Source organism: Oryzias latipes, chromosome 19 (assembly GCF_053564925.1).
Source record: "Oryzias latipes strain Hd-rR chromosome 19, Olatipes_Hd-rR_3.1".
Lineage (NCBI taxonomy): Eukaryota > Metazoa > Chordata > Actinopteri > Beloniformes > Adrianichthyidae > Oryzias > Oryzias latipes.
Window position 1 is genome coordinate 11,622,416 of NC_136255.1, and position 15,192 is coordinate 11,637,607.

At 37.0% G+C, this 15,192-nt stretch overlaps 1 protein-coding gene across 3 annotated transcripts in view; it reads left to right on the top strand.

Moving 5' to 3' along the window:
- The window catches only part of arhgap27 (Rho GTPase activating protein 27), a 30,510-nt gene that overhangs the window by 385 nt on the left and 14,933 nt on the right, over positions 1-15,192 (top strand). The window contains exons 1-2 of one of the 3 annotated variants that reach the window (XM_078937039.1): positions 328-613; positions 2,531-3,327. In XM_078937039.1, coding sequence (XP_078793165.1) covers positions 2,587-3,327 — 741 coding nt within the window. In that variant the 5' untranslated portion in view covers positions 328-613; positions 2,531-2,586. Of the gene's footprint in view, positions 1-327; positions 614-2,530; positions 3,328-12,824; positions 13,139-15,192 lie in introns of those variants that run through there. The other 2 variants (XM_011488362.4, XM_011488364.4) reach the window with 2 other exon arrangements.

A 15,192-nucleotide genomic window follows, 5' to 3' on the forward strand; every position in this document is an offset into this window, starting at 1 on the left:
GAATTTGATGAATCTCAGAGTAGCAACCTAAAAATATTATTTTCAAAAATAACTTTAAGATAAATTGGATTAACAGTTTTTTGAGGACATTATTCTTATTACTTATCTTAAAAGTTAAATAAAAATTAATCTAGATATAGTGTTTTCTGTACTTAAAAGCTTTAAATGTAACACAGACAGCTCCCTCAGAACCGAGCTGAGATTGCTAATGACGTTGAACTGACAATGCTTGGAGGCTGCTGCACACTTCCTGTTCTGTGGCTAAACATTTCTGCCGTTCTGAGTCTGTCATGTTATTCAGGTTGAAGTTGTTTTGCACCCCCTGCCATGCAACTTCCTGTCTATTTCTGTCCACGGATGCTTTTTCGTCTTTGTTTGCATTTTTCCCATAAACAAATTCAAAAGTTCCCTTTTCTTAAAAAGAAAACAGCTAAAAAGTATTTTTTTAAACAAAACAAGACATTTTATTGAAATTGAATCAAAGGAGGAAACAGGGTGCACCTTTCCTAATTTTTACTTTTGTTGAGCAAATATGTTTTTTAATGGATTGTAAAAATTATTAAGCTAAAAATGGATGGAATGAATCTTAAACATAGCAGATCCAACTACTGAGGTGCGTATTTGACCCAGTGCTGTATGTATATACATGTGTAGATTTTAGGTTATTTAGTTTGCCTGATTTAACTTTTGCTTTGGAATTTGTTGTTTAATTTTTAAAATTTCAAAATTAAAGTTTTATTTTGAAATCCCCTTTTATGTAACTCAGTTTTAGAATCTAAAAAGCTCATTTACAAGACTACAGTTTATTTATGTTGTTACTGGTGGTTTATGGATCATTTTCCCACAGTTAAAACAAATATTTACAATGAAGTACTATTGTTAAAAGGCTGGTTATAAAATAAAAATCATTTTTCAGACAGTTGATGATTAATTCACATTGTAAAAATTGTGTATTGGAAATACACTCTGACATGAAAAGAAAAGTTCACAATGCAGGAAGTGAAACTAAATGTGAGGACAATTGCATTGTTTGCAGAAAATCTTAAATGTTTGGTTGCATTGCCTTCAAAGTCTAAACCCCATGCTCCTCAACCAACTGTAAACACTTAAAAACAGAGTCCCCTTTGGTTCTTTGAGCTCCTTGGTAGGTTTGCTCTTTGCTTCTTTGTTTTCTACATTTTAGAAGGGATTCTGCTTTCTCTTTCCATTACTCAAAGTGTAAATATGACAATAATTTTGCCAAAAAACTTTCTCTTTTTCTCTTTTCACAAATGTGAAGCTATAAGGTATAAAGGATAAGAGTTCCAAGAGAGATCAATAGAATTGATCAGAGGATTTTTTTTTTGCTTGTAGAAGGCTTTCTTTCAAAAACCCAAATCAGTACTGCACTGTTCAGCTCTTCCAGCATATTGATTACTTTTATTACTGTGGCGTTTCTGTACTGTACCAGAGTGGAGCTCCAATGAAGCCAGCAAACAGGATTGTTGCACAATCTTTTCTGTGGTTTTTTTAATAATTAAATAAAATATTCTTATGAAGTGCGTGTATTTGCCTATTGGGATTTAAAACTCATGTGTTTAAAACTCATTCACCATACTCGTGTGGTCAACGTTGCATGATAGTTTCCCATTGAGCACTGTTTTTCTGGCTTTTGATAGATGTATCTTCATAGGATCTATATTGTGTGAATTGTAAAAAAAAATGTTTTAAAAAGGGAGAAGTACCAGTTCAAAAGTGTGTAATTTAGCCTTTTATGCTTTTAATTAAGTATTTCTTCAGACTATAAAAAAACTTCTTGCAGGAATTGATGTTGAGAGTTGCTTTAAAGACCCCCTATGATGACAGTTGTGTTTTTTGTGGTTTATATGTTCTTGTGGCATTTTTCTGATAATTAAGGGCTCGTATAAAGAAAATTAAGATTCATTTTGTGTTGCTGAGTACTTCTTCAAATCGTTGTGAATCTGGAGCAGACAAAATTTAGTATGAAAAAGAGAATATTTGAGACAAAGAAAATATACTGGGCGGACTGCAAGCTCCCTGCTCTGACGGGAGGGGAAGGAGGGCGGGGTTGCTCTGCGCCAACAGTCTCACCCACAAGTTAGAGGCGAATCTCTGATGAACTACTGTCGCTCTGCAGAAACTAAAGTATGGTCTAGAGAACAACACAGGTTTTTAGATTTTGGCTAAAAATAGCATAAACATGATTAAAAGACCACTGGGAACGCTTTTACAATAGATCAAAAGAGAATCAGAGTGGGACTTTAAATTATTTTCCCTGAATGGAATGAGGATTCTCTGACATTGTCAAAATTGATGGGTCATGGTTCATGCTTGAATAAAAGTGTTTTCTTCTTTTTTAGCTTTTTACTAAATTATAACACCTCTTTCCATTAACTCTCATTAATGAACTGACTGTCTGATCTTTTAAAGCACTGATGTTGTATTTTCTGCCTTCTTTGTTTTTTTATATTATCTGTAAATCTTTTTTTAATTTTGAAAGCCACATCCTTTTTTTTCTTTCTGTTTCCAGCTCCAAGATGCTCCCACAGAGCGGACAATAACCCAACAGCCACAAGGCACTGCACCATGGAGCTTGTGTCAGTTGAGTATGAATACCAGTACAAGGCAAAGGATGGTCACATTATCTCTATCAAGCCTCAGGAGAATTACATCCTGGTCTCCAAAACCAATGAGCATTGGTGGCACGTCCGCAAAGACCAGAACACCAAACCATTTTACATCCCTGCCAAGTATGTGAAGGAGCTGTCAGTCCAAACACCCATTTCTTCTGCTACTAAGAAGCTGGACTCATCAGAGAGTGTAACTAAAAGCAAACCTTCAATTTGTACAAGTCAGGAGAAGTATCGCTTCTCTACGTTTGGTTTCTGTGAGAACTCATCACATGTGAAGTCTTGGGAGCCTGGGAAAGGCACAGCAACAAGAAGTGCCAGCTTTGCAAACACTCCAAAGACTGCACAGATGCACAACTCAAAACCAGGGGATGCACCTATCTCAGCACCTCCAAAGACTGATGTTCTCGATGTGGAAACAAAACCTCAACCTGCAGAGAACCATACACAGCTCAAAGCTCCTCAAAGCTCACCTCAGGACAATGCATCAAAAGTACAAACTGAGACTTTTCTCGAGGATTACAACATGGACTTTCCTTTACCGCCACCAGACATGCATGACATGATTCCAGACATAGAGATCACGGAATCAGACCATTTCCCCGAGCTGGAAACTCTGGTTCCTGCAAATGAAGAATCAGTTGATCTGCAGAGCTCGAACCAAACTACAGAAACAGGTCTTCGCACAGACAGACAGGTAAAATCCAGTAAATATGCATACATATTTGATTTAACATTACTTTTGTTTTGTTTATCCTCCATGAGGTCAGTTATTTTCAGTACAGCCACTAGAGGACAGGATTTCACCATGCTTTAATGAAGTTCAAATGTTCAGTTTTTCAATATGAGACTAAACAAGAGTTAAGGCAGACTTTTGATGCTAATGAACTATAAAATCTTATTGAAATGTACATTAGCCTTGAAACTTTATATTTTATCAACAGTATTATGCACCCAGTTTGTTTGAGCAGTCCCATCTGTAGATCTTTGAAAGGAACCAAATTCTACTTTATAAAGTTTTTAATTCTATTCACATGCATTGCATATGACGGGAAAAACACAAACTCCACGTCATTTTTTGAACTTGTGGCAACGTTTGTGAACCTGCAACTTGCTAAAGATGGTTCAGTTTGTAGTAAAGCTGAATTGGAGCCCAACTTGTTTCATGATTTAAAGTGAATCATTTCACTTCTTGTTTCTAAGAGAAGTGAGATATATGTAGATTTTATCTTTCAGTTTTGTTTTTCAAACCTTACAGTTAACATCAAAGCAAGATTTATTCTTGTCTTTTTTTTGGGAGGAAAACAGAAAATACTATATATTAGTTATAATAGTTTTTATGTACATGAGCAATCCCATTTTTCCCCAATCAAATGGACATACATGGGAACTATTAACCTAAAGCACGTATTGGGATAGAGATTGCACAAACTTAAGTAGATAATAAAACTACAAAACAATTATATGTATTTTCTTGGTATTTTCAAACTTTTGGGACATAAACTTAGCCAATAAAGACAGTATTCGTCATTAGTTCTAAATTTCCTCCATTTTGATAGAAAAATCTGTTTTGTCAGATTCAGTTTATGATTGATAATTATCATTATATTATTATTGAATTTATGTCGATCTCCTAAAGACCAAAGGATTTTTGCATGTATTAATGCATTTTCATTTTGGTTTATTTTAGATTTCGTCACTATTAAACTTTTCATTTGTGAAATAGTGTAATGTGATAAAATTTTTTACTATTTACCCATTGTGCTTTTTTTTTTGCTTAAAAATTTATCTTGCCGTTATTTTTTCAAATCTTACATTTTTCAATGCCAAGTTTTAGTATCAATGCCACGTTAAGCAGTTGTCATTATCACGTCTTATTCCTTGAGTTACTTTTCTTGACATCCAGGCTGAAATCATCTTAGATTCTTTGAGTTTCTTCCAACTGATCTCCACATTTCCAATTGCAGTCATGATTCTCAGCTTCATGTGACTGTCATTCAATCATTCAATGTCCATAACTGTATCATTTTGGACCAACTTTATAATCTTGTTTCTTCCTTTACATGCAAAAACATTATTTCACTTTGGAATTTGTTAAACTAGAACATTTTCTTCAGCTGATATCGTTTGTTAACAGAAAACTATGACACTACCTTTATTTTTATTTGATTGTTATATCTTTAACACAAACACGTAAATCATGTTTTTGTTCAACATCTTTCTTTTGCTGTTGTTGCATATTTTTTATGTAGAAATAAAAAGTTTAGGTGTGCAATAACTGAGATAATCAACTTTCTATCAGCATTTTATTAACTTTTGATCCAATGTCATCATCTATTTGGTGTTTTTATTTTTGATTTATCAGAGCGGTGTAAAAATATTGCTGTTAATATGACTGTTACTTAAAAAACGGCACCCCACTTTGCAGAGAGATTGAGGTGTCTGAACCAAGCAGATCTGCATGTGAAAGACCTGCTCGCCCCCTTTGCTAGCACTTCCATGACCACAGCCACAGCTGATCAGCCCTTTCAGCGGGTGAAACCTCCCGGGAGCGCTGATTTGGCATCAGCTGGTGCGTAATAGCCCATGTTGCATACTTGGGTTGCTGCCACGGTTCACAGGGTAAAAGTGGCCGCGCCTCCAGAACAGGTTATAAACAGGTTCAGTGAGCTCTCTGGAGGGAAATGAAGGGTTAAACGTGAAAGCCACTCCCAAAGCTCCGGCTCCTACTACTGTACCTGCTTTCTCATTCTCTAACCAGGCAGTTGGGAACGCGGCTATGCAACATTTGCGCAAACGCCTTGAACCGCTTCAGTCTGTATTGGATTTAGTTTTTGGTGGACTCCACTCGTTCAATCTGTCCAGGTGAGTCTCTTCAGTGCCAGTTGCTTGTTTTGCACCTGTTGCAGGTGACGTCAGCCGGTGCGTAAACTAAAGCCGAAAGTAATAAAGGTTTAAGTTTCAGTTGAATTTGGGTGGCACTGTAGCTTTACGCAGTTATTTTCGGTTCACTTTTTGATTACAACACAGTTTGCTGCTTCAGTGGGAACCTCCAATCTGATTTTGGCTCATTTAAACCCCAGATTATTGTAATCTCTGAGGCTCTCTTCTCATTAGAGAAAGAAATGGATTCCTCTCGCTTGGAATAGAGCTCCAAACGTACGAGGACCCAAAGTTGAATTCATTATTCCTCCACAATGGAGAGGCATCTCCATGGTGATGTGAGGGGGCCTGGGCTGACTCCCAACATGGGTTTTGGGGGGTATTTGGTGGCAGCTCTGCTATGCAGCCGACGTGCGTGCGCATATGTAATAGGCTGGACGTGCAATTTCCCAAAATATAGGTCATCAATGTGAAGGGTGTGTTTGGGATCTGAAACAAGTTATTAACTTCTGCATGTGGTAACGTGGAGCTTGGCAAAAGTCAAGCTCATAGTCTTTGCAACTTTTTTGAACACTTTTTGAAAATTTTTTATGGGGGCAGTTAATTTAAAGTCTTTGCACACATTAAAAAATGAATGTAGACTAATCCTACATAACATGGGTTTAATGCTCAGCAACTGATACAGAAAAACTGTGCCACTCAATGACTAAGTTTTTATTTTGTTTTATTCATGTTTTTACTAATTTAACCCCAAGTTTAGATTTTTTTTGTGCTAAACCTTGGGAATCACAGTTTCCTCCAGCTCATCTCCAACAAGTGATATGCCTTTTAAAATAGACAAAAATTAAATGCCAAGAATCTGCTCTAACAGGTAGTGTGAGTACTGGGACTTCTGTACAAAGCACAGAAGACTTTCAAAAACACAGTTTGTTCATAGTTTCCTGGTGAGAACAAGCCTTTTGCTTTTTCCATATGAATCACTTTGCAAAGCAGATTTGTGTTTGTTTTAAGTTCAAGTCCCATAATTTCTCACACACACCTGAATGTGTGAAATGGGTTCTCTGCACTTGATGCAGGTCCTGAGGGAAGAGCTGCAGAACTGCCACAGTCCAACCTTTTTACAGAGTTTTAAGCAAAGAGGGATTACGTTTCCTCTAGTTTTTACCTGGGTTTGCTTCCCAGGGCAGACAATAAGCTAAAAATCCAGTGTGGGTCCACAAACAAGACCATTCGTGCTGCTGCTTATGTGGGTCTCCCTGTGCCTTGAAAATACAAGGTAGTGTCTCATGAAAGGCATCCGGCGTAAAAACTCTCTACCAAAAACCACCTGTGAAAGCTGATTTGGTGGTTATACCTAACAGGAGAAGCCAAAAAAGAAAAAAAAGATAAAACAGACTATTGGAGGCACATAGTTACTGGCTACTTTTTCCCTTTTTTTGCCAATTTGCAGCCACCTTGTGATTCAATTCTCCATTTGACTTTATCCTGGGTGTAGGTAAAACTGGGTTATAACTAAAAGGAAACAAGGAAACAACAGACAATTCTAGGAAATTAAATCATATAGCATTACAGCCATGCACAAAATGTAATTAATTTCTCCTCCATGATCAATTTTCAGACGGTTGGCATTTCGTGAATTAAACGTCAATAACAAATCAGTCGCTGATTGGTAAAAGTTCAACCTGGTTTAACTTTTAATGCACGCTCAATGGCCCGAAAACTATCTAAAAAAGGTGCCTAGCTATTAGTGAACATGAAAGTTTTGAACGCAGAAACTCTAAACGCGCATGTACTCGTGTTTACATGGACTTTTAATTGAAAATGGTCGCTTGAGCACGCTTTCCTGAGGGCGGTGTGAATGTAGCTTCACTGTTAAAAACAAACAAATATACTAACTATAAACAACTGGTAGCCACCAAAATTTAAATTAAAACCTACTCATCTCTCCAAAGTAACAGGTTATTGGTAAAAAAAAATGCTCTCCTGTAATATTTAATTTCATAGAATTGTCCGAAAAAGCCCAAGCCCCATTGACTTCTTTAAAGGAAAAAACAGCTGTTACTCATTCATTATATTTATCAGAATAACCATTCTTGCTCTGATACCCTTTTTATGTGGCTATATAATGCAAGATCATCTTTTTTAGCTTTCAAGTGTATTATACTGTTAATTTCTGAAGAAAAACCACCGTAAAGCGGGAATTTGCTCCATTCATGCATCTCTGAGCATTCCTCTAAAAATCTGCTCTCTGAGCACCAGCCCCTCCCCATCCACAAAGACGACTGCTTCCTCGCATTGTGACACCACAAAGCTCACTCCTGGTTGGTGAGAGTGGTTCCCATAGAAATATTAACTGAGACCAACTTGTACCAATCCCTGCTTATTGATTATTTCTGATTCCAACATGGCAACATCCGTGTTGCATAAAGATGACAACTTTATTTGGTGAGAACCGGAAGCAAGTCATTTTCTATGGGTGAATTCACACTCATTCGGCCCAGTTTTCTTATACAGTCTATGATCTGGACTGAGCATCAACAAGCCTAGTCTTGATCTAGCAGCATCAGCTGCTTACACTGGACACGTTTCAAACATGCAAAGTAGCAAAGCATCAGCAGCAACAGGCTTCCAGTGGTACAAGATGTCACCTGATGAGGATATTTTTTGTTGTTTTTCTGTTATACTTGTTGATAGGAAAGTTGGACCATGTTGGTTTGATGTAGTACTGGCCATGGATCGATGTAATAGTCCTACTGCTGCACAGATTCTCATGTGCTGTTTCAATGACCCTCAGAAAGCCTTTTAATTAACTGACCTCTTTGTCTTCAATAGGAGAATTTGCTTTGCTAATACAGCAAACTTAGTCATTCCTACTTGGTAATATGCTGTCGTTTAGGTTTGTTGGTAAACAACTATATCCAACACTTGTCATCAAATAATGTGAAACTGTGGTTTATTAGTGCATAAAGTTCTAACACAATGATGGTTGATGCATCCAAGTGGATTGAATAGTCTGTCTGGTTGCGGTTCAGATTCCTGCAGTTGTTTAATTTTTGCAGTTATATTTTTGTTAGAACTTCTACTTGATGTTGTTGTCTTTTTTTGGCTATGACATACAAACCCACCAAAAGTGAGGTAGAAGACATTGGATTAAAGTCAAGGCAGATAAAGAGCATTCAAGAAAATAACTCTTAAAATTTAAGAGGAAACTGAGCAACAAGGGTAAATCCATTAAAACAAGCACAAAAGTGTAGGTCAGAGGCTTTTACACATATGCAAGTGGAAGAAATGTTAAGTTAAAGTAGCGGTAAGAAAAAAAAAAAAAATAAGATCAGGACAAGCCTACACACTTCGTTCATGCATTGTGTTTTGATGGCATGCAAACCATCAAAACACAATGCATTTAGATGGCATGCAAACCCTCCGCTTGTGGTTGTTATCATATAACTTCTGGGCCAACCATAAACAGAGCTCAGTCTAATAAATGAATACTCTGGGCTATGTCTGTCCAACTTTGAAATGCTTCATTTAATAAATTCAAGGATATAATTATATTTTAAAAAAAGTTGGACTAACATAATAACTTTCTTAATTTTTAGGTAAGGTACTAGGCAACAAATATGTGGTTGTGTTTGTTTAATTTATTTTTTTGCCCACTTTGCCAATTGATGGTTTGCTGCAAAAAAATGTTAATTCCAGCTGCAGAGATCTGATTTTCTGAAACTGTTATTTTACGGATGGTAGCTGTTTCTATATGATAAAGTTTAACATAACATATTAACGTATCTTGTTTTCATTTTTCACTGCCATCCATAACCTATTATTATGGCCTGCAGCAGTCAAGGACTGCAAGGACCATATTGTTTTCGCAATGATGGAAAAAACTCAAAAAGGTTGCAAAAGGCCTCAAATTTCCTTTGAGGCCTTTTGCAACCTTTTTGAGTTTTTGGAATAAGCCCAAAAAGACACGACCAGTGTGTAGTAAAACAAAAAATACAAGCAAAGACTTAGTCGATCCTAACCCGGAAACCTCTATATTGTTTATGCAATAATTATTATTATTGTCTCGCTTTCTATCTGAGCCTTTGAGCAAAAAGTTGACCTTCGCCACATACTCGAAAATTCACCAAAATTTACACACACCTAGTAACCGTCAATTTTCAGCAAAGTGAACGGCCGCCTCCCCAAAGCGATACCATTAAAAAAAAATGAATGGGCAGAAAATCACTGATGGGGCCAAAAAAAAAAGTTTCAAAATAAAGTAACGAAACCAAAACACACGTGCCAGAGATATCCGACAACATGTGAAAACAACATCCTAAAAGTTTTTCGTTTCGCAACTTCTCGGGCATTAATGGCAAGCTGCTGTGGAAAAAATGTTGGAATTAGAAGTTGTAGATTTTGAACGGCTTGTGCGCGACGAATATGCAACTGTTGTGATCTTAGCTAGCTCGCAAATTTTTTAATCAAAGTGTCATAAAAATTTAATATACAATTTCCTGGTTTAAGCTGAGCAAAACGATATAATGTACAATTGGACTGTATTAGGAATGTGGGTGCGGTAAACAAAAACCGTCGCAAAAATTTTTTTAGAATACACTAACGATACCAATATACACTTCTTGAAGATATCCAAAGACAGTTTTGAAATCATTATGGGACGGTAACATGGCCTATGGTTTGGTGGCCATTTTGTGTGATATCACGTTTTTCCACAATATGGGAAAATTAACTTTTTTTCTAGGGATTTTCACAAAAATTCACACGCACGCTGCTGGCTTTAGTGTACAAACACCCCATGAAGTTTTGTTTTGTCGACCTCTGACCACGGGGAGAGGCCACCGACTAGAATAAAAAAAAAAAAACGTCTTTAGTACCAGACACAAATAAAAACTCATCATAGGAATTTTTAGCGATCTTCTTGTAAGTTCTTGGGCTTCAATGGCAAGCTACCGTGGAAAAATGTTGCAATTAGAAGTTGTAGATTTTGAATGGCGTGCACGTGGTGAGTTTACAAATGAGGACACATTTTTTAAAATAATACTGTGAATATTTATAACTCATCTCGTATGTCAGTGTAAAAGCTGTACATGTGACAATAAAAGACATTCATATTCATTCATTTATAGGACTGAACAAATTAATAAAACATTGGATTTAAACATATAAGGAATGTGGGCGTGGTTTGCAAAAAACCTCCGTTGCTAAGGAAATCCAAAACTTTACTTTTTCCAAATAATCTGAAACTGAAGTTGATGTGTTCGTTATCTCCAGGCGACACAAACATAAAATGGTTGCTATCGAGATAAAACCAACAGAAAGACGCCATTTTGAAAAAAGTGTTTTTTTTCATCCATTTGTCACATGCAGCTTTGTCTAGCCTTGGTCAGCAGTGGGTGACAAGAGTGACGGAGGCCAGAGGGGTGGACAGCACGGGTGGCGAGGGTGATTGGCGCCTGCGGGCCATACAACGCCGCTTTAATTTTAATTTTTGTTTTAGTACTTAGTAGTGAATGAGTCATAGCATTGTTGCTAAAAGACCGCACAGATTGTTCTTTAAGTCTTTGATGAAAATTGTGTTTTTGGTGCTTTTAATATGTTGCACCGGTAATTTTAGGGAGAGGGTGTGAGGGGCTCTAAGCTAGTGGGAGAGGATGTAAACAAAGAGAGGATGGGAAGTGTGGGCCGGTTTTACACTTCCCAACAACAACTCAGAGGCAAATTTCTAATGAACTACTGGCAATCTGCAGAAACTAAGTACTAGAAAACAACTGTTTTCTTTTGTGGCTAAAAATGGCATAATTATAATCAAAAAAACACCAGGAATACTTTTACAATAGATCAAAAGATAATCAGAGTGGGACTTTAAGCCTTAGCTATACGAAACATACACTATAGTGCAGGAGTTGCACCAAAAAAAATTTAACTTTATTTTAGAAGAAAATTAATACCATTTCTACTTACCTGTTTTAATATTAAATGATATTAATAATATTATTTAATTAATGTGTTTTTAATATTAATGTTTAATAGTATTATTATTTAAATAATAATTATATTAAAACATTATTTCATAAAACCCCTCATTACAAGAATGACATTTTGTTTCTACTATGTTAGAAACACGAACGTTATGACTTTAATTGCCATCTTGTGCTTGTTTCCCTCCCCTTTTGTTGCCATGGTGATGATGAACATCTTGCTATTGTAATGAATTGTTAAAAATCTGCAAAAAGAGTCACTTAACAACTGGCACTAAATAATTGCCTCTCCTCCTACTTAAAATACTAAGAAGGGGTCGGAGCCTTCTACAATGAGCAAGCAAAATCAGCTGGTTTCACACACAAACACACACACAGGCATGCAGACTTGACAGAGCAGAGATAAGAAGAAGACAAGCTGATGGTGGCTGCATGGGAAAACTCTGGAGTCGTCCAGAATTCCACACAATGATGAGAGTGATGTAAGAGGGAGAGGAGCCAGTTTAATTCAATGGCTCAACTGTGTTCTTTGTGGCGTGATTTGGGCCCCAATTTGGTCGTCTATTGTTTTATTCGACAAGCGCTTATGTGGTTAAGCAATCAAGAAGATTGCTGCTTCATGCATTGCAGAGAACAGAGTTCTCTGTTTTTGAAGATGGATTTTCAAACATGCTCAAAGAAAATGTCACTTAGTTAATCCAAATGTAATTTTCTGCCTTAAATCAATTTTGACTATAAAGGTGTTTGTTTGAATCCACTTGTAGGGATTGCTTCTTGCCATCCACAGTGCATACCAAACATGCAAGCAAATGTCCTGCTGCCTCAAGGTTGTAATGCCATTCTACCCAAGCTCAAAAACCTCTATAAAACCAACCACAAACAGGTTGGTTGTAAAAGGAAGTGTTTACCGAACAACTGAACTAAAGAAAAAAAAAGTACAGCTTCCTGTTTAAAGCTGTTACTTCTAGGCTGCAGTTTAATCATCAGTCGGTGAAAGAAAAACAGCTTTTCTGTGTTGGGTTATGAATTGTTTTTAATTATCTCTGAATAATAAAGGAATATTCAATCCCACCCACTAAACACCTTTGCAGCTTTATTTTTTTCCCCTTTTCTATATTTGTATTTGTTTCTTTAAAGGTTTGTTTCCATTTCCCTTTTTATCATATGGGTGTGCTGTCAGGAAGTAGGTTAAAGGAGCTGTAGAGATCGAATTGTTATTTCTGCTCAACCCCCTTTTTTTCTGTCTATTCTTCACTGCTTGGTTGCTCTTGGTTCATGCAGACGGTTACCCCTCTACCCTCCTCCTGTGCACAGGAATCCATGCATAAGCACACAGAGGCGTTGACACCCTCACACGTATCTCACCCAATCCACACACAGTTCCTTTCCGACGCTTTAGTAACAGCTCGGAGTTCTTTTTTCTATTTGGGCTGCCACAGCTGTCATTGCAGGAGGATGAGCTCTTCTGTCATTCACTCATGTGGAATTAGGACGTATGGATAAGTTGCACAGTTCTGTGTCTTTTGCTACATCTTGATAAATGGATTCTCAGCACTGGAGAACATAAACATGGTGGATATGTACTCCAAAATTTGGTCAGATCATCGGGCCGACCAGGGCTTGGCCCTGCCAGTAAACGCACAGGTAGGGTCATCACTCTGTTTAACAAATCAGCAGTTATTTAAACTATTTACAATTCAAAGATATCATTGTTTCCTTCGGATATTCAAATATATTGATGCTATGTAGCTTCCTGTTTTTATTTCCTGAGTACAGTAAACTGATGGCACCCTGTTTTTTGTTTTGTTTTGAAAGAAGTTCAGACATTCTCAAACTTCTGTCTGCTAAGTATGTTGAGTTTTATGGCTTGAGCTTTGAATTTATGTTGTGTTATAAAGCATCAAATATGTCGGTCTGTTTTCAGGAACACAGAAGTTTCATATAGGTTTCAGCTGAATGTCAGACAATAAAAGCATTTTTTTGTGAAAGCTTAAATTATTTTGTATTTTGGAGATCAATTGATGTAAAAACAATTTATTAGACTGGTTGAAAATCATATTTTGATAATTAATTTAAAAAAATGTTACATTATGCACAGATATAAAGAAGAACATTGTTTTATCAGCTTTCAGGAAATGAGAATTTTCACTTATCACGTAGAAGAGAAAAAGTGTACAATGCAAAACTGCATTTAATTTCTACCTGGGGTTTGTGGTTTTTCATGTACAGTGTTGTGTGTCCTGCAGGATGGAGGCATTCCCATGTCAGAGATCAATGAGGTGGCTCTTTCATTTTCTTGTCTGTCAATGTGCAGCTGTTGGATGTGTGCTGTTTCAAATCAATCTGTTTGGAGGTCAGCTGACTGCCAGTCAACAGTAACCTTCTGTATATGTTTGAGCCAGTTATGTAATGAAGTGAAACAGATGGATAAAAATACATGGACTTGACATTTCATGGTCACTTGTGTTCAAAAAAGAAACGTTTTTAATTAGTTTCTATTCTTATTCACTGCTTTAAACATTAAAAAAATCAATTTGGATATCATGTACACCGTTTTTTTAAGAAAAACGTTTAAGCAAATCCTACCATAGAGTTTTGAAATGTCTGTAGCCGCAAAGGGGGCCAGGTCTGGGTCCCCCTGTGCCGGTCCCCAGCCCAGATAAATTGCAGGGTTGTGTCAGGAAGAGCATCCGGTGCAAAAATCTCTGCCAAACCACTTGTGCGAGTCAGTGAAAGCCGATTCGCTGTGGAGACCCCCGATATGCCAAAAGGTTAATAACAGAGTTTTGAAATGTCCAATTCTTTCAGTGGAGGCAACTGCAAAAAATAGAATAGCAAATAAACTGTCCATAGGCCCTTGGAGACTCCAAACTATGATCAAGCTCACAGACGTCTCTTAACATGTTTGGCCATTTAAATTTCTACTACATGGATGTTACTGCTTTGAGATAAAAATGACGATGCTTCTTGTGAAACTAACTCAAAGTCGTGATATCCTGCTGAAGTTCAAATGGGTTTGCTTAGACATTACACCATTTCCTGATGTTTTGGGTTTTTGAAACTCAGCAGCAGTGAGGCAATATTTTCAAAATCGAACCATTCACTTCCAGTTTGGACCTGAAATTTTACCACTCAAGTTGTTAAGACAACCAAGTAAATATAAAAATGTACATTTTTAGACGTGAATTAAGGAGTTTTTAATTCCACTCCAACCACCCTCTATCATAAAGGCATTCCCAATGCTCTTTTAATTATGATTATGCCATTATTGCAAAATTTAGAACCTGTGTCGTTTTCTATGACAGTTTTTGCAGAACTGCAGTACCTCGTTAGAAATTTGCCTCTGAGTTTTGGGTGGGAATGATGAAGCAGAGTAAGCCCGCCCCCACTTCCCACCCACCATCCATCCATTTGCACGCTCTCCCACTAGCTTACAGCCCCTCACAACCTCAACCTAACCTTAGCGATGGAACAAAAATGGTGAGCAATATTGGTGCTATTCAGCACTACAGTTTGGAGCCAGTTCAGGCGAGAAAAACAAAGATGTTCTATGATCTATTCTATTTCAAACGGCGTTAAGCACAACAGCAAATCACAAGTTGAATCTGAGTTGTTTGTTGTTGTTTTTTTGCTGGCTAACAGTTCCCTTGCAGAAAACATGGTAAGAAAAAACATCCTGTTTTTTACATTCCCGCCAA